Source organism: Physeter macrocephalus, unplaced genomic scaffold (assembly GCF_002837175.3).
Source record: "Physeter macrocephalus isolate SW-GA unplaced genomic scaffold, ASM283717v5 random_1297, whole genome shotgun sequence".
NCBI lineage: Eukaryota > Metazoa > Chordata > Mammalia > Artiodactyla > Physeteridae > Physeter > Physeter macrocephalus.
In genome coordinates, this window is record NW_021146610.1 from 404 (window position 1) to 25,000 (window position 24,597).

Genomic DNA, 24,597 nt, shown 5'->3' on the forward strand with positions numbered 1-24,597 from the left:
CAGAGCAACTAAGCCCGTGCGCCACAACTACTGAGCCTATGCTCTAGGGCCCACGTGCCACAACTACTGAGCCTACGTGCCACAGCTACTGAGGCCCGTGTGCCTAGAGCCCGTGCTCCACAACAAGAGAAGCCACCGCAATGAGAAGCCTGCGCACTGCAACAAAGAGTAGCCCCCGCTCGCCACAACTAGAGAAAGCCCGTGGGCAGCAATGAAGACCCAACACAGCCAAAATCAATCAATCAAATTTATTTTTAAAAATAATAAATAAATAAAATTAAAGAAAACAAAAAAACCTCTCTTCATTGTATATATACAAAATAAGAAAATCCTTTCCGGAGGGGTGGTGGTGGTGGGATGAATTGGGAGATTGGGATTGACATATATACACTAATATGTATAAAACAGATAACTAATAAGAACCTGCCGTATAAAAAATAAATTAAATAAAATTCAAAAATTCAATCAATCAATAAAAAGAAAATCCTTTTCCTAATACAGCCCAATACAAAAATCTTTTAAGTTCCTCAAAGGACTATTTAGATGTTCCTTATGTTTTGCAAATAAAGTGATAGGTTCTACTATTCACGATGACACTTAGAAAAGCAATTTAGCAAGTTAATAAAAACAGGTATAGAAATACACTGCAAAGGAAACAGGAGAAATATTGAGTACAAAATGAGGTCAAAAAATTTTCTTTCTTCAAATATTTTATTTCAAGAAGTCAATTTCCACATTAAAAGATAAACCAATCCAAGATATTATTCATTAACATTTCATCAAAATCATAAACACATTTAAGTTAGATTTTAATATGGCTCTCAGCTTAAACATTTCCAACTACATTTTTCATATCTTCAACCTAAACTTCCAACATAATAATTTTAAGACATTTATTTGTTTCCCAGAAGCTTTTCCTCAAAACAAAAAAATTATTTCCAAGTTAACATCTTCACATTGTTTTTCTCAAAATTAAATTTGCTATACTAACAGAAGTAGAAAGCTACCCATGAACTATTTCCAAATATTATTAAATTTTAAGCCTACAGAGCCTTTTCCCATTTTTCTCTAAATTTCATTTTTTTTTTACAACACTATAGTCACACACATTTTAGTAACACAAAAAATTTCTTGTCAACACTTTAAAGGAATTAAGTTTCAAATGTTACATGTAAGAAAGCACACTACTCTCTTTAAGAGCCAGAACTTTCTATGGCAAATGATATAAACATGAAATTAGCAATAAAATTATATAAAAAATTTGATTTTTAAAAATTGTATTTTATCTTTATAATACAGAATGAAAACAAATCTGATCATATGCCTGTATAATCAGACCTGTGATCCCTTTATTAAAATGTAAATCATCAGATAATCTCTAATAATAAAACAATCCACCATATTTCAAATTGCAAAGAAATGTTTCCTACCTTGCCTGCTTCTCTTTCTAAGTCGACATACTCTCGGCTAGGTGTTTGTCGCTGTTCTCCCTGCCAGCTGGCCGGAAAAAACTGGAGAGACAGATTGGTTCCTGTGGCCACAAAAGCCTTTTAGAAAAATCAATACAAACAGGATCAGGAGCAGGACATTACATAAATTATGCAGGCAGTCATTTATTTTTACATCAGTTTCTGTCTTAAGCCAGGCAGCACCAAGATTACTTAAAAGTAAAAAAACATGCACTCATCATTTTTCTTAAGTATTAAGTTACAAACATCTGATTCCATTTTGAGGACATTTGCCATTGGCTGCTTAAATATAAAATCAGACATGGAATCAATACTTTCTTTCAGGTCATTTTTTGCTGACGTTAGTATAGTGCACTGCTAATGTCTAACCAGAAGCCACCATCACTGTATTTAAAAACTTGTATTTTTAAATGTGAAAATCACTGAAGAGCTGAATATTTTGAATTTTAAAGCATACCACAATTTAAAGTTGTGTAAATGAGACATTTTAATTTTTCCTGATTTCTCTTGCTCAAAGAAACACTATGCTCTAAAACCCATGTTAAAAATGCACTTGGAGATGACTAGAAGTGAAAATATCTCCACAATATACCACATTGGGAGGAGCTCATTATCATGAATAAACTAACCAAATATCACTTCAAGTGCTTTTTAATAACCAAAATTTATAAGATGAAGACAATATCCTCCATTATGGTTTTTAGCAGAATTCTCTCTCACAGACAAAAATTCTAGTTTCAGGAAAGGCTCAGCTTAAAAAATACAGACCTTTTCATCCCTATAGGGGTCTATTTTATCCAGTTTCCTAAATTCCAGTCACTTGCACAGTGAATACAAATAAATGTTAATACCTTCCTACTGAAAAAAAAAAAAATGCACCTGGGACTGTCTCTCCTCTGATAAACCATACACTAGCATGTGATGTGACTACTTCTCACCTCTCTAAAACCATGGATGATTAAAAAAATATGCATTTTCTAAAATCTGACTTTAGGAGAACTGATTCTGACAATAACAAAAGAGTATTCATCTAATATTTATAAAAGATTTGGATGGCATAGCTCAACAGACAGAACAATCTAAAACCATTTCAATAAAGTGTCATTCTGTGTAGCCCCTGAGCAATTTACTCTATATTTCCCCCAAGTAAAAAATGGAAATAACAATGTCCCTCTTCCCCAGGGAAAATATGAAAAAAATAAGTAAAAAGCATTTGAAAAATCTTTTTTTTCATCATCTAAATGTAAACTCTTCTTTGGTGAAATCAGAGAACTTTTTGTTTGTTTTATTTTACTAACTAAAGTTCTTAAGCATAATTTGTTTCCAAGCATAGTCTTCATCTGAAAGCAAGGGGTTCACATTTTGGGGTAATTTATTTAAAGCATTAGTTGATTCAGCTATCCGCTAGTTCCCCTGATGATTAAGGGCTTAGATTCTTTAGAGATAAAAATTACAGTACTTCCTATATCTATGATTGGTACTAGTAGGTACAACTGTCAACCTAACTGTGAAATCTCTATAGACATCTTTAATGGCATTTCCCTAATCACTGGGATACCTTTTCTGTGGTAAATGTTTTATATGAATAGAGACTGAACAAACATCAATATTACAATATTAATCTTAAAAAAAAAAATCTTGCCCACTATTAGCATAAGTTTAAAAAACAACCACTGAACTGAAATGAACTAATAATAGTTCAAATGAAAACAGACACTAGGTGGCAAACTGCATAGGCTGTGTGACCTGAGGCAAATTACTTAACTCTGAACCTCAGTTTCCAGTATTTGTAAAGTGCTTAGAACAGTACCAAGTAAATGCTACATGTATTTGCTAAATACAATGAGAAGTAATTTTGAGCTGAAGAAGACAGCCAACTTTTTCAGTCTCAGATAACGAAATTCTCAGGGCAGATAAGAGATTCTGCCCGTGAATGAATACCCTCTGTCAAAATCCCGTAGCCATGTTTCTTCAGTATTCACCTAGTAACAAATCCTTCTGCCACCTGTGTACCCCAAATCAGCTCTGTGTTAGATGAAGACATTCTGCAGCTCTTATTACCTCACCTCCTGCCTGAAGGCCAACCTCAGAAGAGATTTCCTGCTTCATCACTTCATGTCCATTATCTCATCAACATCCCTCTCTGAGACAGGAGAAGTGGTAAAAACAGATCACTCTAAAATACCATTTCCCAAATTTATTTGACCACCGAACTCTTTATTTTATTTATTTATTTATTTATTTTTTACTGGAACACCTACACATACATAGGAGTTGGGAAAATTCTGTTTGAAAACATAAAGATGTCACACTGGTAAAAGTGTCTGTATGGAGGATTTCTAGAATGTCCTGACTATATTTTATAGGTTTCATTAAACTGTAAAATAGCACACCTGTGCCAGTCCAACATACCTTTTATTCTTCCATCTTCAGGATTAAAAATACATAGTTTTTACTGGTTTCACAGTAGAGTCACCATACCTCTCATAAGTACTTTTTTCTTTTATTAATCATTAGTGTTGACGATATCTCTAACACTCCTACTGCAAGAGCTTATATAAGGAATAAATCAGATTTTACCAAATAAATTCCACCCCTCACCCATAATCACTTTTATTTCACGCTATGATATGGAGTCTGGATAAGTTTTATAACTAAGAAGAGATGAGCATCACAGCCTTACACTGTTTCCCACCTAAATACAAAATAAATCCTTCATTAACCTCACTGATAAAGTGAAGAAGATGTTCTTAATAAAAAGAATAAAAGAGAGGGGGGAAAGTGTTGGATACAGTTTTGGGAACTATGCATATTTTTATCATACATGGCTACTGTCAAAATAGAAGCAAAAAAATGCCTTTTCCACACCTATTTTCCACCACCAAATAAGTAAAAACCACAGCCTGTTTATAAGTCATAAGATAAATTTTGGGCATTAAACAAAGTAACCTCTAAATTCAAATAATCAAGTACTTATGATGCAAAAGACACTGTGCAAAACCCATACAGAGGGGGCATATATGGAATTAATGTGGTCTCCATCCTCTAGAAGCTAAAAATCTCTCAATTTAAATATGGCTAACACTGAATTAAAGGGGGGGAAACTAAAAAGAGAGGGAAATGTGAAATTCCTTCCAAATACAAAGTTACTTCCAAAACATCCATGGGTTGGGTATACCATCCACCTATATTCCAAAAGGAAATCCAGACAAAGGATGATATAATCACTGAGCCAACTAATGAATGATTCTTCTACCACTCAGTGCCAAAACCAGAAAGTATTTGTCCTATACATTTGAATCATATAACTATTACAAACACTCAAAAAAGTGGGCTAAAATCTAGACATTTTCTTTTATAATGTGCAATGATGACCAAATATTCTAGAGTTCCTAATAAATTTGGCCAGTATCTTCTCATGATCTGTAATACAATTCTAAAAAGCCTTCATTTTAAGCATCAAAATATTTTTTAAAAATAAACGATTTCAGTGATGAAAAGGGAGAATTTTACACGTGAATTATGTCTCAATACCAATAAACAGATTCTCTACTGTACAAGGAATAGGAGAAGCAAATGTTTCAATATGTCTTCCTATTGTTTACCTAAATTCAAACTGCTTCCATACCTTCAAGTGTGTGCAGATGCAATGGTCCAAGTCATGGAGCAGAAAATCAGATTCCATTATACAGTGCTTCAACTTTTTAAAAAATTAATAATCAACCTCTTCTCTTTAGTTTTTTCCTATGCACTTTTTGGCTTCATCATTCTCTCTTCATTAGCACCTCCAGTAGGACAAACCAAAAGGAGATGAGGGGAACTAGGACACTTGAATTTTTTTCAACATTAGGTTTCATGAAGGTAAGGCACCAAATCCACCACCTAAAACAGGGCCTCGGATCAACAGTGGGTTTTGCAAAACCATGCAATTCTTTAGTAACTTCAGGCCTAAACGGGATATGTTTTTTAGGTTTGGGGAAAAAACAAAAACAAAAAAACACCAAATGGTTTCTTTCTGATTCTCCTGAAGCTTAACATTCTAAGAAAAGAAGATGGCACGTTCCTGAGGGCTTTTTTTCCCCTCTATTAGGACAACAGACAACTGGATTTACTCTCAGATTTATTCTCAGCTATACTGAAAATAAGACACTTTCACAAATAGGTTTACGAAAAATCTAGCGTCTAAGAGACAAACTATCGCCCAAGAATCAGAACCTTGAACGAAGCCCAATTTTTTCCGTAAGGGTGTTTTCTTCCTACTAATAACCGACCCTTTCTTTAATCAGTGTCACAGCCTATACAACGACCTTTCCTTGTTTAGTTGGGCTCCGGTTTGAGTTCCACTCGCGGCAAAATGTTTGCCGAGTCGTGTCTGGGAAACATAATTCACCCGCCGAGAGCCACGGGGAAGCGTCTCCCCGCGAGGACGCGGCCCGCCAGTGTCTGATTTCGCATTTTGAATCCCGAGTAGGAAGTGAGACGGCGCCCGCTCAGTTCCGGGAGCCGCTGCGTCCGCGGCGCCGTCCGGAACCGGCCTGGGCCGCGGCGGCCCCCGCGCAACAAGTGACCCGCGCGCGGCTCGCTCCCCCGTGCCCCCGGCCCCGCCGACTTACGATTTCCGAGCGGCCGTCGCGGCAGGCGTTCTGGAAGCGCGCCTGGCGCTCCTCGTGGGGCCGGTCCCTGAAGCCCGTGTACTTAATCTGCAAGGCAGAGACGGCCCGAAATCAGAAGCCAAATCCGCGATGCCGCCCGCCCCGCGCGGCACCGATAAGGGCAACCAGAGTCTGCGGGCAGATGGCTGCCCGGGCGAGACTGCCCCTCCGCAGGCGCGGCGGCGCGGGGTTCCCGGGAGCCGCGCCGCCCAAACTTTTCTCAGCCCGGGCCCGCTCGGGGCGCGCCGCGGCCTCCCCGCCGCCCGCCTGCCTCACCTCACATTCGCGGCTCAGCTTCCTGAAGAACTCCTCGTTCTCGAACTTGCTTCTCTGGTCGGGCACGACGCGCGGCATCTTCCCGCCCTGAGGCTGCGCCGGCCGGCCGGGCTCCGGGCTTCCGCGGGCACCCGCTGGCCGGCTCTGCGCGGACCGACTGACCGCGCACCCGCGGCGCCCTGACTCTCGCTTCTCTTTGTTTCAGGCGCCCGCCCGCGTGGGCTCCCGCGCCGGGAGTCTGAGGTGCCGCCGCCCGCTCGAGCCCAGCCCACGCCACCGCCGCCGCCGCCGCCGCCTCAGCCGTTGCCTACCGCCCGCACGGACCCACTACTCGCCGCCTCCGGCCGCCGCCGCCGCCGCCGCCACTTCCTCTCACCGCCCACCTCGCTAGCCCGCCCGCCCCGCCCCCGTCGGCCCCACCCCTCCTCCTCGCGCGCCCGCCCGCCCCAAACTCCAGCAAACAAAACGCACCATTCACAACTCCGCGCCGCGCATGCGCTGCCCGTCCGCCCTCGGCGCCGCTGGGCTGCAGCGAAGCGGAGCTCCTCCCGCTGCGCGGCCCTCTTCCCCTGGACCGCCCGCGGGCCACTTGGTATGGAATCGTCCGGTGGGGATCTGCCCGGTTCTTGGAGACAGGGAGCGGCCCGTGCGGGTTCTATCTTTCCACTGGAACTTTTGGGCTCCACAGCAGCGCGGAGTAACCCCAAAATGTCACGTGAACGCGAGGAAACTTAAGTCCTTGGAGACTTTGCGTCCGAGAACCGACCGGGAGGGGTGTAGGCTGTGCACATCAAAGACTAAAGGTGGAAAAAGACCAAAGAATCCATCTGAATCCGCATCATGGTGGAAAGGTCAGAGCTGTTGGAGTCAGAAGGGCCTCAAATGGGATCTTACTCAACTCCCCTGCCTGCTGGCTGAGGCCCTTAGATAGGCACTGGACCGCGCTAAGCCTCAGTTTGCTTTGTTCCAAAATGCAGGCACTCACAAGCTCGCAGTGTTAGCATGAGAGCCTTTATGTAATTCTAGCACATGATGAGCACTCGATAAATTTAAGTTTCTAAAGAACAAGCTGACTTATATAACCCAATACCAGTTCATATATTTACACAAATGTGCAAATTCTAAAAAACAAGATCCACAAGTTCTAGGGAAGTCATTTAGCCCAAGCTGGAGAGAGCCTGATATGGGATTTATGGCAGAGCTTGACTCAAAGTTGGTCTTCAATAAATTCTGATCCTTAAAATCTCAGCTTGTCAAAAACTCGGTCCAAGTATGGCAAATAGGTGCCAACTCTGATTGACAGTAGCTGGCCTTATTGCAAAGGATTGTGAGGATACACTTAAGCTCACAGGAATTAGTGCCAAGGGCAGTTGGCAATGTCTGCCTGAATGCAGGATTTGGCAGACTTTCCCACCCCTTTCTAGTCCAATCCAATCTCGTTTTTACGGATATGGAACTGAGCTAGGATGATGGAGTATCCTGGTTTTAGCAGTGAAGGTCGCATGTCCCAGGAAACCACTCAGTCCCTGGCAAACTGGATGGGTTGTTCACCCTGAGGTCCAGTTAGTGACTGATTGCCCAAGGTCAGGGAGAGAGTTTTCAGCAAAATCAAACCTGTAGGCTGGTGGTTTTAACAAACACACTCTTTCTGAATAGCAAACATAGAATCAACTCCTTCTAAGGGCATGCTCCCTGGCCTACACCTAGCCAGTGTGAATGTACACAAACAGAAAGGGTATACATAGTTACGGATGTCACCAACCACTGTTGTTGGGCCTCCAGCCATCCCATAATCTTTCCCTCAGGTGTCTTTCAATTGCAAGTGACTGAAAAACAATTCAAAAAAACTTAAAGCTAAAAAGTTGTCAGTTTTACTTTAAATAAACAAATAACAGAGAGGGACTCTTCGTTTCTCCATTGCTTCTCACTGCTAATTCTCTCAGCCTCTCTTCGATGGCATTCATTTCCTGAGAAAGGATGGGAGCAGCCACTTCTCCATCTCCAAACCAGATTGGCCCAGTCTGGGTCACATACTCTCCCCTCTGCCAAAATCACCATTTCCAGGCAGACGTGATGACACTGGCCAACTTATGCCACATGCTCTCCCATCGCGGATTGGGGGACTGAGATTGGCAGCTTCAGAGAGAAGCTGATGCTTGAGAGAAGGGAAGAGCAGTTTTCCCAAAAGGAGGGAGTCAGAGTAGTACATGGTGGGCCCACTGAACAGTTTGTATCAGCTACATCTGGCAAAAGGTGCCATTTTAGTTTTACTGCCTAAAGATTCTGGTGGAACTGAAGGGGGAAACTTCACATCAGCACAAAGTGTGGATACAACCAGCCTTAAAACATCTGCACTTTATGTTGGGAGGTAAGTGAGGCAGCCTCTACCCCAAGTTACCAAGGCAGAACTAAGTCACTCACAAGGAATAGAAGTTTTCATCCATCTGCTGCTTCTCCCTTAAGTCTTTCCAGTTCAACTAAGAAGACCTTTGGGCACTAGGACAACACAGCCATTGTTTAAATGAGAGGAAGATGATGAGTTTGCTCTCAGTCAATATGGACTGTGGTCTGGGGAACAGAGTTTCTGCTGTTTACTTCTATAGCAAGAAAAAAGGATATCCCATGTTCTACCATGCAACACCACCACATTCTGTTCAGGTAGACATTTGTGTAAAACCTTTCATTTCGTCTCCAAAAGATGATTCATAGGGAAGCACTCTTACTCCACAGTGGGTCCAGGTAGGGCTCACGGACGTGCAGCTGACCTTGGTGTTTGGATTCTAGCAATAATCGTTTCTGCCCTGGGAAATGTGGAATAAATAAAAGTTGAAATCTCACTAGGGTGGCCTAGATGCTCAGACAGACATGAACTTCTTGTTGTTGTTGTTGTTGTTCCCAAGTTTTATTCAAGAACTCATACAAAATATTCCAGATAGTTGAATTTTAATCCTCATCTTCCTCCTCTTCTTCATCTTGATTAATCTGGAAGAAACGCAATTCGTAACTCTCTTTGCTGTTAGCAACTACACATAACCAATCATGTAGATTATTCTTCTTCAAATATTTTTTGGTGAGATATTTCAAATACCTTTTGGGAGAAGGCACCTCAGACATTACAGTGACCCTGATCTTGCTTCTTTTGATTGTTACGACCCCTCCACCAAGATTCCCAGCTTTTCCACTCACTTTGATTCTCTCCTAAAGAAACTGCTCAAAATTGGCAGCATCCATGATTCCATCTTTTACAGGGTGGATGCAGTCAAGGGTAAACTTCAGTACTAGCTTCCTTTTTTGTCCCCCTTTGCCACAAGCTTTTTCACAGGGGCCATGGCAGCAGCAGAGGCAGAAAGCCCCCATGAACTTTTTTTTTTTTTTCGGTACGCGGGCCTCTCACTGTTGTGGCCTCTCCCCGCTGCAGAGCACAGGCTCCGGATGCACAGGCTCAGCGGCCACGGCTCATGGGCCCAGCCGCTCCGCGGCACGTGGGATCCTCCCGGACCGGGGCACGAACCCGTATCCCCTGCATCGGCAGGCGGACTCTCAACCACTGCGCCACCAGGGAAGCCCCCCATGAACTTTTTTGACAAGGAAAAGGTCATGGTCAGGACAAATCCCTTCTAGGCTCAAGGGGGCAGGACTAGGGGCAGTGGGAGTTCAGAGCAGGACAGAGGACTCTAAGTGTCAGCCTCACGGGGGTGGGGAATGACGTCCTGAAGGAAAGGGATGGGAAAGTCTGCCAGGCGGACCCAGAACAGCAGCACCACAGACCGCCTTTGGCAACTCCAGGCCACAGGGTAACCCACACTCGCCGTTGTCTGGCGTCCAACCGGCCAGGATGACCGGGAAACGAGCCGCAGGCTGAAGGAGGCCATCTCCTCGACTGACCTCTGTATGCCTTTTTTTGGTTGTTGTTAATTTTTTTTCACTTATTTTAAAAACTGGATTAAAGGAAATTAATAAAGGAAAATTTCACCTACATCAGGTATATTTAGCTCTGTGCTTCTGTCCAGATGGGTATGGATTGGTCCAGGCACCACCCAGTGAAGGAGTTTGCTAAGAGCCAGCTCTAGTAGGGCCCACAGATGGAAGCCTGAGGGTGTCTGTTCATTGCCTAGAAACACCCTCCCAACCCCACAAACCTGGCTGAATTCTCTGAAGCCCTGCTGCTTGGAGCCTTCCTTTCCTAAGGATTCCGTCAGCCCAGGGCCTCCTCTCTCCTACTTTCCCAGTGGGCAGCTGCTCCCACTGATCTGGAGTAGGTGGGCAGAGAAAGCACAATACCCCTGAGTAGGGTATTGAGGGAACCCTTAATTGTCTGGCCCAACTGTGAAGCTCTGAACTGGGTGCTTTTATGCCCCTTATGTCAGCTAATTCCCACAACCACCTTCTAAGACAGTCCTCCTTGGCCCTGTCTGACAGATAAGGAAATAGAGGCTCTGAAAAGGTAAATAAGTGACCACAGGACATGGACAAGACCCTGACCCATGAGAGATAATGAAATGGCTAAGCCTTTGGGGTGTATCCTCTTTGTCCACTCCTCACCATAACCCTGCAAGTTTGTTGTTATTGACCCTGTTCTACAGATGAGGAAACTGGGGTTCAGAGGGGCTGGTGCCCTTAACCATTCCATTCCAAGGCCTGTACCAGTAGAGATGCCAAAAGTCCTGCTTGTCTCCTTAACTGAACTGCGAGCTTGTGGAGAGCTGTGGCTGGGGTCATTCCTCCTGAAGCACCCTACCATGCTCCCAAAGGGGCCCCAACGGGTTGAATGAAGGGGTCCTACTGTGGGCCTTGAGGCAGGACGTGGCTCTTGCCCTTGATGGCTGCACGTTCCTGCCCCCTGAGCCCAACTGTTTGTCCCTCCTTGGCTTGGAAGGTCAAGGCCTAGACATCCTGCCTCCCAGGTCCAGCAGAAAGGATGGCTTTATACAGATCTGGTGTTAGCTGCCACCCACACGTGCCTCTCCTCAAAGTGAGGGTGAAGTCCTTCCGGGTCCCTGAGCCACTGGTGCACTATTTTCTAAAGAAACAGTTTCCCATCAGTTAGTGAAGAAATAGTGTACCATCTTGAAGCTGAAATAGGATCTGGAGCCACAAATGAATGTTGAGGGGGGTGGGAGAGAAGGAGAATTAGGGGCTGGCACAGAGCCACTAAAGCCTGGCTCTCCCCAGCTTCTAGTTTTTGGATGGAGATGAGCTTAAGTCCAGGATGAGGGTATCATCTGCCTAAATGAGGCAGTTTCCTGAGCCCTAAATAATATTTTGGAGATATAATTTATATACGATACAATTCACCCTTAGGCCCTTAAGAATTTCCCCTCCGGGAGGTTTTCCCGCTTCTTAACTGCCCTGCCACACTCCCTCCATCGGCTCAGCCATCCCAGAGGGAGAGGAAAGCAGAGAGGAGCAAGTTTCCCCAGAAGAGCATTTCTTCAGTGTTGGGATCAATAAACCCGTTTGCTTAAAAGGAACCAGATGATTTCATCCTTGTAATTACAAGTTTGACGTTTGCAAATCTTGCCCAGGCTCCAAATGAGCCTCTTTGTCATGGGAGGTGGAGGAGTTTGTCTGGATGGCTGGGGATGGGGACTGAACCTGGTGTGGTGGGAAGAGGGCCAGGCTGGTGTCAGGAGGCCTGGCTGACCATCTGTGAGGGCTGCTGGACTGCTCCCCTTCCCCTCCCCTACTCTCCAAGTTTCTGGAGGGTGATGGGAAACAGACTACACTAGGGAACTGGAGAATGCGGCGCTCTAACCACAGCGCCCTCCTGCTTAAACCCCTCCCCCAAGTCTCCGGTTTGCCTATGGCTGAGAGGCAAAGTCCCTCGGCGCAGCATTCGTGATCCCCTGAGAGTCATTACTTTCCTTCCCAATCCCACATCTCCCATCATTTCTCCCCAGGGCACCCTGTAATCCAGCCACCCTGGCCTGCCTGCGTTTCCCACACGCCTCAGTGCCTTTGCTCTGACTGTTCCCTCTACCGAGCATGACTTCCTCCCTTTTCTCTGCTGGGAAAACTCATACTTTTTCTTTAAATATGAGTTCAGGGGCCTTTGATTGTCCTCTGCAGAGTGACTGCACCACAGTGTCACCTCATTCTCTCCGTTGTGTCCATTCAGTATGCCAGGGAGATGGTCAGCACACCTAGGACACAGCAGTACCCTGGGTTCTGGAAGGAGTTGGCTCCCCACTAATTTGTGTTTATTTTACTTCTGTGCAGGCTTCATATGAGCGTCTCTCACTCCACCCTTACATTTCGTTTTAATTATTTAAAACTTGTGTGTATTTATTGTAGAAAACTTAGGAAATATAGGAAAAGAAGAGAGTCCACCACTTCAAAACAATCATTGCTAACATTTCAGTATATTTTCTTTGGCCTCTTTCTATCCACATTTCTTCACCCAGCTATGACATTCTATATGTACAGTTTTGAATGTTCCATTATGACCTAACCCTATGGCATAAGTATTTTCCCGCGTAATCATATAAAACTCCTAATGGCATCTTGGCTGATCCCCTATTGTCGGACATCTATTTAGGTTGTTTCCCATTATTCACTGTTCTAAAATAAGGCTTCTGTGAACATCGTGGTGCTTAAGGCTTTTTCTTACAAGTTTTGGATAGTGTTTTTAGGGTCAATTTCCAGAAATAGGTCCACTATGTCAAAAGACACAGGCATTTTACGGTTCCTGATACCTGTAGCCAAATTCTTCTTTGGCACTGCCTCTTCTCTCTTCTTGAGTCTTAAAAATCTGTTCCCTCCTCCCTCCATTTCTCTTCTCACTATCTCAGACACAGGAAATGCCAACCAAGAATAAACCAAGACCTGTAGAGAGAGATCAATGGATCAATAAAGCAGGTTGAATAATTCAACACTCACTTCTGGCTCATTCATCAACTCTTGAGTCCAAATGCATCCTCTTTTACCATCTCTCCTTTTGTCTCTCTGCTGATACCTTGACACCTTGCCCTGTTCTTGGACTCTTTCCCAAATTTGCCAAGCTCTAAACCATCCTTGCAGGCAGGGTTTCCCATCATGCTGTAACATTGCCTTATAAATACGCAGACAGAATTACTAGCCCATGTCCACCTCACTGGCCTGCCTTCCCTCTAGGAACATGAGGAATGATTAATAAAGCAGACAATAGCCCTCTTCCTCTAGATGACACTTCTGAGTGAATGGTCAAGGAGTTCAGCTTCAGACTGTTCCAGCCCTGCCTAACTTCCTCTGTTTAGCTTGCTTCTTTCCCCTTCTCAGCCAAGCAAATTTATATGCTTTCATTAAATGCGGGTTCAGAGGCCTCTGAGAAATCTTTCTCAACTGTGCTGGGCAGAATGACTGCCCCATAGCATCCCCTCACCAATGCCTGCCCTGGAGGCTAAATGCAACTTCCTCAAGGACATCTCACAGTCTTGGTAGCTTCCCCAGCCCCACCTTATGCTAACTTCATCTTGCTCCCTCCTGCCCAAGGGGAGCTCCCAGCATGCCTTGCAGCTTGAGTAGTGTTGGTGATTAACATGGACACAGAGATGCACCACCCAGATCCCTCTTCAGTGAAGGACTTGTTACCCCAGCAGCTGGGATGCTCTCATCCCCCTCAGGGATTTCCTGAGCTGCAGAGAGCTACCTGGAGGTCACTCTTCCTTCCTGGGCAGCTCACATCCAATGACTGATCAAGATGGGATTGTAGAGGCGCAGCAGGGCAATGCTGATGGGTCATAATAGCTCTAAAGCTCCCCGTGGAGTCAGCTGAAGCTGTTGTTGGGCCTGCAGTGGAGCTTGGCTTCTCTCTCCACCCAGTTCTGCTTCCTTCCTCTCCCATCAACAGGTTCTGATCCCAAGGGCACTCCTTAAAAAACAGCCTGTGGGGGCTTCCCTGGTGGCGCAGTGGTTGAGAGTCCGCCTGCCGATGCAGGGGACGCGGGTTCGTGCCCCGGTCCGGAGGATCCCACATGCCGCGGAGCGGCTGGGCCCGTGAGCCATGGCCGCTGAGACTGAGCGTCCGGAGCCTGTGCTCCGCAACGGGAGAGGCCACAACCGTGAGAGGCCTGCGTACCGCAAAAAAAAAAAAAAAAAAAAAAAAAAAAACCAAAAAAAACAGCCTGTGGCACTTCCCTCGTGGCGCAGTGGTTAAGAATCTGCCTTCCAATGCAGGGGACACAGGTTTGAGACCTGGTCCGGGAGGATCCCACGTGCCGTGGAGCAACTAAGCCTGTGCACAACAACTACTGCACTCTAGAGCCCACGAGCCACAACTACTGAGCCCGTTTGCCACAACTACTGAAGCCCACATGCCTAGAGCCCATGCTCCGCAACAAGAGAAGCCACCACAATGAGAAGCCCACACACCACGATGAAGAGTAGCCCCCACTTGCCACTAGGAAAAGCCCACGTGCAGCAACGAAGACCCAACGCAGCCTCAAAAAATAAATAAATAAATAAATTTATTAAAACAAAAAACAGCCTGAAGGTAAAGCTTCCTAGAGAGCTCAGCAGTGACAAAGAGTGATTCCCAAGCAAGCTTCACTCAGTGCCACATCCCTTACTTTACCTGGGCCTGTCCTGAGCTAGATCCTGCCCAATGAGATGCTGTGGGTAAGCCCTGTTTATAAATATGTTTTAATGTCTTAAGTTTTATTTTTAAAAGCGTTAAAATGTTTTGGAAGAGATATGAGCCATTTTAGGACAACAATGGTTGTCTGGTATGAGCTGAGATTCCTCCTTTGTATAACATGCACACTACATAACATTTGCTTTAGTACAAGCAATTTTCCAAACACTTTCTCACTGGACTCTCCCAAGGTAAGGAGGGAAGGAATGACTGTCCTATTTTGTAGCTCAGAAAATTGAGGCTCAGAACAAGTGATTGATTCTTTTAAGGGCATGTGGCCAGGTAGCTACAGAGATCCCAGAAGCGCAAAGGAGTCCTGAAGTTGAAGAAATTCAGTCCTTTCAATCTTTGTCAGAGCAACCTGATGTCAGAGAGCTTTAGTGACTTGCCTGAGAACCCAGAGCTAGCTGGTTCCTCAGATTTCTAATCAAAAAATTGAGGACAGAGACATCTACTCATACCTGTCAGGACTGTTTTGGCTTCAAGTGACAAAAACCCAATTAAAACTAACTTCCACAAAAAAAGGGAATGTACCAGCTCATTTAATTGAAAATTCTTGGTTCAGGCATGGCTAGATCCAGGTGTTCAAGCACTGAAACCAGAAATCTGTCTCTGTCTCTCTCTCTGTCTCTATCTGTCTGTCTGTCTGTCTGTCTCTCTCTCTCTGTCTCTTTGTTCTGTTTTAGCTTCATTCACATGCTGACTCACCTTCAAGAGGTAAGGACTACTCTTTCCTGATATTCCCACAAAAATCTTGGGATTGACTTTAATAGGCCAAATTTGGGTTACGTGCTCATCCCTGAAGTGTGGACACTGTGAATCTCTGTGGACAGGGTGATGTTATAGGAAAAGGAAAGGATGTACTGGGCAGCCAAAAACATCTGTACAAAGTGTCTGACACAAAGTTATAAACTCTCAAAGCATGGTGGCTATGACAATCTTTAAGGTCCTTTCTAGCTCTGAAATTCTAGGATTTGTACAACTTCATACTCTGATAAAAATCCAGCTGTAAATGTTGGCCATCAAGGGAAGAACTGGATAACAACTTGAGTCCATACAAGGTCCAGTCAAAATACCATAAAATGAGGTGGCTTCCTTGGCCATCCAGTGGTTAAGACTCCATGCTTCCACTGCAGGGGGCGTCGGTTCGATCCCCAGTCAGGGAGCTAAGATCCCACATGCCTCACAGTGCGGCCGAAAGAAACCCCCTCAAAAACAAAAAACATAAAATGAGCTAAGAAGGGCCTGAGAAAGGAAGCTGGCTTAACAAGGCTGGGGAGTTAATGATCTCCTACAGCAGAGGATAGCTGCCTGTGGTGTGCCTCCTTTTGTAGCTGAGCCAGAGACAGTGGCAGTGCCAGGGTCAGAGTGGCCCTGGAAGGGATTCCCTGTGGCTCTGGGGTCTGCTACATCCATAGCCCCTTCAAAGGATTCTGCTTCACATGATCTGGCTGGCCTGGTGGCCGGACCAGTTCTGGGAGCTGAAGGTAAACATGGACAGGCTGGAGGGGAGGACGGAGTTGCAAAGACTGTCCAGTGTGGATGCTTTGGGTTAGGTGGTAACCAAGAGATCCCATCAGAGCCTTCTCTGAGGCATGGGTGGTGTACTCGTGTGTGTAGGTGGCAAGTTCAGAGGAGGTAGGGCATGCAGCTCAGGTAACATCCTGGGGCTCATTCACACTGTAAACCAGGTATATGGTGCTCCCTGGAGGTGTGTCTTTGCAACAGCTCTTCTGGCTTCCATAATACCTGGAAGTGGGGGGGAGGTCTGTGCCACCAGAATAATGAGGTCCACATCCAGACTGTTTCCCTGCTGCCTTGGTCCCACTACCAAGAGTTGTTTGGATATGGTTCCATCCTCCCTCTTCGAAAAATTATTCTTTTCCCAGATATGCTGAGTATTATAGATGTATTGGTCACCTAGAAGGCAGGCAAGGTCAGAATTCCTCCAGGCAGAGAGGATCAGAGAGGCCCACCGAGTGTCTGAGATCACACAGCAGAAGGAACAGTTGTATTCAAACCCAAGTGCCCTGTCCATCAGCAGCCTTTCCTAGCACTGTAGAATCCCATGATTCAGGAGCAAAAAACTCACGGTGGTGTCCCCACCAGATGATGAGAGCCCCAGCAACAGGGCCAGCGTTTTGGAGTCTTGGGTCTGGGGTCTTTGGAAGGCCCTGGAAGCTACCAGACCTTCCCTCAGGCCAGAAGAGCTGCTCCTTAGGCAAGAGACATGAATCAGCACCAGGAGCCTCTGTCAGCTTTTGATGAAGTTTCCCGCCACTAGTGCTAATTTCCTGAAAGGCTTTTCTTCCACCTTCAGGCTCCCCTTCAAAAGGGTCCTTGCTCCTTCACAGTGGAAGATACGTAATGATCACCCAGTGACTCCTTGGTGAAGCCACAGGCATGCTCCTCCATAGCACCTACGGCTGAACAGGCTGGGGGTAGACAGGAGTCCTGGACCATAACTGGAAGGGCCCGGGGCTGGAGCAGTGTCCTACCCCAGAGATTGCTCCCAGGGCACTGAAGAGTAGAAACCAGGCCTAGATAGGCAAAGTAGCTTGCTTGAGGACACACACAGAGGAACAAGCCCAGACAGGAACACACAGCTCCCAGACTCTGCCTGAAAGAGATATGTTGACCTCTGCTCCGTGAGGCCACCTGCTCTCAGCCTCTGAGTTCTTTCAGGGCTCACATGGACCTTCCTCCCCTTCTGATTTGCCCCACAGACAAATAGGCCCAAACTCAACCCCCCGTGGCCATAGAGCTATCGTTGCAATGATAGAGGGTCAGTGGCAGGAGGCTACAGTACTATCTTGATTAGCTTATGCGGGGGAGGGGGGTGCGTGGAGCGGGGAGCTTCCTCAGCAACACCTGGCCCTGCCTGTGCCCTCACCTTGGACTGGACTCCCTCTTGGGGCTTTACCTGGTCCCACCTGGTTGGGGCAGAGATACCCCAGGTCCTGGGGAGGGTTCACATGAGTTCCCAGGCTGGGCTGGGTGGGAGAGCTCTGAGCCAGGGGCCCACCTGTGGATGGGGGAGAGGGGATGTTCCGAGTTGACCTCGCCCATCCGCTTTATGAAATTGTTTGCTCTGTTCCATGTCCAGAACTCCCTGTCCAGTTCTGCACCACCCTCCCCCGGCCTCCGCACTTCTACCATCTCCTCCTCCAGTTGCTCTGTACTCTGTAACCTCCTTCTGGAAGATAAGCCTGATCAGGACATGTCCTTCCCATGGCTCCCCAGTACCTCAGGGTAGAGGCCGTGCTCTCTCCCAGGCTTACAGGACTGGTCCTCCAGCTCTGGGCCTGGTTCTTCTTTTAGCCTTCCTGTGTGGGCCAAAATGACGCAGATCTGTTGGGATGGAACAGGCTAATTCCTGCCTCCAGGCCTGTCCCTCTGCTGTGCCTCTGACGCAGCTCCCCCTCCCTCTCCACCTTCATCCCTTCCAGTCTTTCCTACTGGTCCTCTCAGGTGCTCCTCCTGGAAGCCCTCCTGACACCCCAACCCAACACAAGACAGGTCATCCTTGTGCTCCCACAGCCTTTGCAGATGACCCTTTCCATCATGCCCCCAAGGGTCTCAGCGTCAGACAACCGGGATGAGAAACAGGGCCCTGCCCACTGCCCCCTTCTGAGTGCCCAGGTACTGCCCTTCTCCAGCCTGGACAGCCCCTGGCACCGCCCTGGCTCTCTGTCCATTTGCTTGTCTGGGCGTGTGTCCACCTGCTTCCGTTTCTTTCCTCCACTCCCTGGTTTTCTTGGCAGATTGTTCCACGGTCTCTTTCACCTGTCTCCGTACCTTTCCTCATGCTTTAATTCAACGCGCTGTCATCTCATTCCACAAAGGACCCAAGGTGCTATCTGTGTCATTGTCTCCCTTCCTCACTCAGTCCCCATGCCCCAATTTCTCAGTCTTCCCCCTGCCACACACACAGCTAATGAGCTTGGTACGGAGAAAGTGGAATTCTCACTCCCTTAGAAGTGATCCCTTCTCCCTCACAGGAAGTCTGGCCCACCAGGGCCTGAGGGAGGCTCTAGGGCACAAGGCAGGCCCCCAGCCCTTCCCCTACCAAGGACAGACCTGAGTGGGGGTGGGGCACAGGGAAAAAGCCACCCTGAACCCCACACTACTGCATCCAGGACTGGTCAAGGGACTCAGCCCCTCTAACCCAGCTCCTTGTGGCACATGTGGGGGAAACAGAAGTATCCTGCAGTAGATCTCTTGGGTGAACCCCATTTGTGAACCTTCCTGCCGAACCCTTCCCCACTGCTTCTTCCCTTCCTCAGCCTCATCCAGGGTGTGTCCTGGGCTTAGGCCCACCTTGTCCCTCAGTACAGGGCCGCAGTGTGTCAAGCGTGGGCCGAAAAGGAGTGAGTTGGGGGAAGGGGAAGCCTTTAAGTGGTAGTGCCTGCTCCTTTCCTTCACCTGAAGCCTCCCTGGACCGCAGAGTTTCCATTAGCTTGGGACCCCAGCCAAGCCCCTGGAGCTTCTGCCCACAGCCTAAGGGCTCCTGGAGGGCAAGACTGATCCCTCTTGGGTCTCCCAAAGCCTACAGGTGGGTGAGGCAGGTTGTGCAGGGCAGGGACCCAGCAGAGGAAGTCCATGCATTCATGCATCAGTGAAAGAGACCTGTGGCCCCGCACTGCCCACGCACCCTTCTGCCCACCTCCTCTTGCACGGGAGCTTTAATCAAGCACAAGCCGAGGCTTTCTAAAGCCAGGTCCTGCTAAGGCCTCCAACAGGGAACTGCTCTGGGCTCGGCCAGCCTAGGCCAGAGCTTTGGAGGTCCCCAAGTCAAAGGACCTTGAGGCTGGAAGAGGGCCTCCCCCACCCCCGGCCCCCACCCCCGCCCGCCCGCCGCTGCGCCGCTGCAGCCCTCCTGCCTGGCTATTGAAGAAGGCAGGCGCCGGGGCGCAGGCCGTTGAGGGTGCAGGAGCCCTCACAGGAGGGAGGCCCCGTTCCGCTCACCCCCACCAGCCAGCGGTGGCGAGTTGCAGCTCCCGGCGCCCTCGCGTCCGCCTGGGCTCTGGCCCCACGCCAGGCGCCTGGATCCATCACTGCAGTTGGCGGGAGGCCGGACGGCGCGTCCCCCGGGGCTCCCAGGCGGCTGGCGCTGTCTGCCGGGCAGGGAAGGCGGCGGCGGCGGCGGCGGCGGCGCTGCGGGGCTGCGGTCAGCGCGGGCACAGCCGAGGGGCTGCGTCTCCCGCACTAATTGGCCCTTCCCCAGCCGCCACGGCCGGTAATTGCTGCTTCAGTGGGTGGGGATCTCGGGGTGTTGGAGGAGAGGAAGGGGCGAGCTGAGCCGCGGGGGCCCGCAGGAGACGCGTGTGCGCGCCCGGTTCCTAGGCCAGCTTTGCAGCGGTGCGCCTCCGTGCTCATAGTGGCCCGGGCGAGCCGAGGTAAACTTGGAGAAAAGCCACAGAAGTGTCCTGGGGTCTTCACCAAGATCTAATCAGTTCTGAGAACCGCTCCCTGCGGGGTAGGGTCTGGCAGGGGATTTAGGAAGGACTCTGGGTGGCCATCGGGGGATCCCAGCGAAGGCATGAAGACAGGGTGAAGACAGGGCAGTGGGTAGCCCTCTCCAACCCCCTCATCCAGGAGTGCCATTCGCGAGGAGCAGACGGGAAGAGAGGTACCCTCCGGGGCAGATGGGGAGGGTATGAGGCAGGGACTATATGGCAGGCAGGGGCCCAGCTCACCATCCAGGCTGCCTACCGGAGTTCTTGCTTGAATTTCTAGAGAAGGTCCTAGCGTTCCCCAAAGTCCTTTATGATCCTCGCAGCTGCTGCAGCCTGACTGAGCCCTGGCTTCCGCTCAGCTGCTCTCGCTCTAATGTGGGGAAGAATAGCTTCTGGGTGGCTGTTTGGAGAAGCTCCCTTCCCCAGACCAATGTGAGAAAGCCTGAGGAGGGGAGAACTGAGGGACCCTCAGAAGCAGGTCTGGACCAGCCTGGATCCTCAGGGCAGAAGGTCCCCTGCAGGCACTGGGGTGAATCAAGCCCAGCTAGGCCTCAGCCAGGTGATGGAGTGATGAAGACTCTGAGCGCTGTGGTGCCGCTCTGGGAAACGGCCTGATGGAAGAGACCCCAGGCTAGGGGTGATGTCATCTGCAGGGGTGGGGAGAATTGCACCCATGAGATGCAAAAGTGGGGACCACTGGCCATGGCTGGGCAGCCTGAAGGGGCCCAGAGAGGGCAGAAGCTGGGAGGGAGCCAGGAGTTCTGGGTTGGAGTCCTAGACTTAGAGCCAGTGCCATCCTGTCTCTGGGCATCCTTGTTCTGGTCTGTGCAACGGGCCCCAGGGGTCCCAGAGGGGATCTAGTGTTGTTATAGTGGTTCTGCTGGTGTAACAACCAGAAAGGGCCTCCCTCTGCTGCTGGGCTAGCAGTGTGGGAGAGGGGGCCATATGGTTCCCAGGGCTCCAATTATCTGCACTGATAGCTCTTAGCCTTTCTCTGCTGCCCAAGTTGGAGGGAACAACCATATCTGGGACCCCCATCCTGTCCCTTGGGCACCTCAGACTTCATGTGCCCAAAACTTGCTCCAGCCACTCCCTATTTGGGTGTTGTCCCTTACCCATAGCATCCACCTAGCCCCAGGGGCCTTCCCTCTATCCTCTGGTCATCCGTATGCTGCAGCTGCCCCTGTCCTGTCCACTTGGCCTCCTGCATCACTCTGCAGCCTACCTCTACTGTCCATCCTTTCTACCTCTATCTCAGAAACAGCCCCCATTAGATATGCCACCCCCTACCCCAAGCTGGTCTCCAAGCCTCTGCTTGTGCTTCTTTTTAACCCAGTTCCAGCAGATTGAGCCAACTCTAAATGCACATCTGATTGTGTCACTCCCCTGCTTAAAATCTTTCCCTGCTTGGGACTTCCCTGGTGGCGCAGTGGTTAAGAATCCGCCTGCCAATGCAGGGGACACGGGTTCGAGCCCTGGTCCGGGAAGATCCCACATGCTGCGGAGCAACTAAGCCCGTGCGCCACAACTACTGAGCCTGCGCTCTAGAGCCCGCGTGCCACAGCTACTGAAGCCCGCGGGCCTAGAGCCCGTACTCCGCAGAAAGAGAAGCCACCGCAATGAGAAGCCCGCGCACTGAAACTAAGAGTAGCCCCCGCACGCAGCAACGAAGACCCAATGCAGCCAAAAATAAATAAATAAATACAAGACTTGACCTTAAAAAAAAAATCTTTCCCTTCTCTCCAGTGCATTTTCAATAAAGTTGCTTAACTTCTCTGGGCCTCACTTTCTTCATCTGTAGAGTGGAGAAGACTTCTCTATTTGCAGAGGGAAGAAAGGGAATACTCTTCTTTTTGGATTGTTGAGGTAATTAAACAAATGAACACACCTAAGGTGCTTAGAAGAGTGACTGGCACATGGAATGTGCTCTAGTGTTTGAGCATTATTATTACTAAGAGTAGCCCCCGCACGCAGCAACGAAGACCCAACGCAGCCAAAAATAAATAAATAAATACAAGACTTGACCTTAAAAAAAAAATCTTTCCCTGCTCTCCAGTGCATTTTCAATAAAGTTGCTTAACTTCTCTGGGCCTCACTTTCTTCATCTGTAGAGTGGAGAAGATTTCTCTATTTGCAGAGGGAAGAAAGGGAATACTCTTCTTTTTGGATTGTTGAGGTAATTAAACAAATGAACACACCTAAGGTGCTTAGAAGAGTGACTGGCACATGGAATGTGCTCTAGTGTTTGAGCATTATTATTGTGGCCCACAAGGCCTTGTGTGATGTGGTCTCTGCTCACTGCCCAGCCACATGTCCCTCACAGGGCACCTGACCTTACACCCACACTACAGGAACACTCCAGGTCAGCGGTACCCCAGGAGTCAGGGGCAAAGCCCAGTCTCTAACCCAGGCCTGACTCCCAGGCCTGGTCGGCGGCCCCAACCCTGCCCAGAGGGCAGATGGGGGGCTCTGTTTCAGGCATAGAGCTCTGGGGGAACGTGGAGGGGCAGGAGGTGCTGGGTGATCTTTATGGCCCACCACATCCATAGTGTTAGCATTGCCCTTCCTGGGCTGGCTTGGTTTTCTCATCAGTGCTCCCTGAATGTAATGGACATCCTTGGCTGTGCGGGGCAGTACCCATGGCAGGGGTGAGGGCAGGTCTGTGGACCGGAACGTTCTTGCACATGCAAATCTTCACATGTACCTGTGCAGAACCCGTAGGGCATGCGGGCCTGCGTCCCTGCTTTGGTCTATCTGGGTACTGCACTCACCAGTCCCGAGATGTACATGGCCCCTGATGACTGGCCAAACAAGGTCACCCAGCTTGGGTCTCCGCCGAAGGCTGCGATGTTCTTCGGCACCCAGCGCAGAGCTGCAACCTGGTCCAGTAGCGCCCAATTCCCGCGGGCCTGGCTATCGCCTGTGCTGAGCGCGCGGGGCTCACGATCAGGGTCCGGAGCCCCGACGCTTGGGTGCTGGGGGCTCCCGCCTCGCCCCCTGTGTCCCTCAGAGACTGGGTCTTACCACCGCATCTCCTTCCTTATAATTGGGCGCCGCCCCATTGAGCCGGTAGCAAGCACCTGTCTGCTCCAACAAGCATTAGACCATGCCCCTGTCACGCCCCTCACGCGGATACGCCCCATAGGCCGTGCCCCTTTCCTTCCGCCCAATCCTCTCCTCCCCCCTCCCTGAGCCCAAGTCCAGAGGAGGGCCCGCCCTGGTCCCCGGCTCGGGTTCCCGGCCCCGCCCACCTAAGGAAGCCCAGGACACCGAGGCTGTGGTGCAGAGCACTAGCACCACTTTATCCCGGGCCGCCAATTTGGAGCCATCATACGTGGAAGAGGAGCCCACGAGGAAGGCGTGTCCTGGGAACCAGACCATCGCCTGGGCGAGAAGGCCTGAGGCCTGAGCGGGACAGTGGGGTGCTTGAGAGGGATGGTGCGTGGTTGAAGACTGAGTACTCACAGGCAGCAGAGGGTCCCCGAGCGCTCCTACTGGCGCGTACACATTCAGGTACAGACAGTCCTCACCGAAATGCAGCCACTTGTATTTTTTGTGTGTGTTGAAGTACATGGAGGTGATCTGCCCTCAGGACTCCTGAAGGCACCTGTGGGCACGATGTGAGTTGGGGCCCAGCGCTGCGAGAATAGTGGGGAGAGTGGTTTCAACCCAGGTTCTGCAGTGTGGGACCAGAACCCAAAGCAAAATCCAGGCAATGTGTGTGTATGTGTGTGCGTGTGTGTATCCGTGTCCCAGCGGCCTTCACTAACGTTAGGTCCAGGGATGGGAGGCAGGTTGGCACCCCCTGCCTGTGCCTTGCCTTATGGGTCTGCCTGGGAAGCGGTTCCCTGCTCCTGCTGGAGACATGTTGGTGCTGTCAAGCCATAAACCTGGGTGCCCTGGGCACCTCCTTTCCTTCATGCCCTGTCCTCCGCTCAGTCTCTGTTCTGCCTCACAAACAACTTTTGAATAGGCCCCCTCTGTCCATCTCAGGGCTGCTGCCCTGTGAAGGCCACCACCACTCTGGCCAGGACTCTGCCCCTGCCTCTTCATCTCCCCTCCAACTCATCCTCCACACGCTGGCCAGAGAGATTGACAGACAACACAAATCTGACCACGTCATTCCCCTC

The 24,597-nt window shown here is 49.0% G+C and overlaps 2 protein-coding genes across 2 annotated transcripts; both read right to left on the bottom strand.

Moving 5' to 3' along the window:
* Positions 1 to 1,325: 1,325 nt before the first annotated feature.
* CBFB (core-binding factor subunit beta) lies at positions 1,326 to 6,661 on the bottom strand. Its single transcript, XM_028486838.2, has 3 exons — positions 6,398 to 6,661; positions 6,083 to 6,169; positions 1,326 to 1,547 (listed from the first exon to the last, which is right to left on the bottom strand). The coding sequence occupies exons 1-3, from the start codon at positions 6,473 to 6,475 to the stop codon at positions 1,368 to 1,370; spliced, it is 345 nt and encodes a 114-aa protein (XP_028342639.1). The 5' UTR covers positions 6,476 to 6,661; the 3' UTR covers positions 1,326 to 1,367.
* Positions 6,662 to 8,292: 1,631 nt separating this feature from the next.
* LOC102975822 (carboxylesterase 4A) lies at positions 8,293 to 24,067 on the bottom strand. The gene is given in 8 exon segments (XM_055083499.1): positions 8,293 to 9,379; positions 13,093 to 13,222; positions 16,085 to 18,334; positions 19,977 to 21,114; positions 23,239 to 23,392; positions 23,719 to 23,755; positions 23,758 to 23,851; positions 23,933 to 24,067. Coding segments are annotated over 5 exon segments (489 nt in total). The 5' UTR covers positions 24,041 to 24,067; the 3' UTR covers positions 8,293 to 9,379; positions 13,093 to 13,222; positions 16,085 to 18,334; positions 19,977 to 21,018.
* Positions 24,068 to 24,597: the final 530 nt, after the last annotated feature.

Bases quoted from the DNA above. Each gene is read 5' to 3' on its own strand.
- CBFB (XM_028486838.2), bottom strand. From the start codon at position 6,475: ATGCCGCGCGTCGTGCCCGACCAGAGAAGCAAGTTCGAGAACGAGGAG. The intron at 6,170-6,397 runs GTGAGGCAGGCG...TCTGCCTTGCAG, and splicing joins AGCTGAGCCGCGAATGTGAG to ATTAAGTACACGGGCTTCAG. The intron at 1,548-6,082 runs GTAAGTCGGCGG...TTTTTCTAAAAG, and splicing joins GCGACGGCCGCTCGGAAATC to GCTTTTGTGGCCACAGGAAC.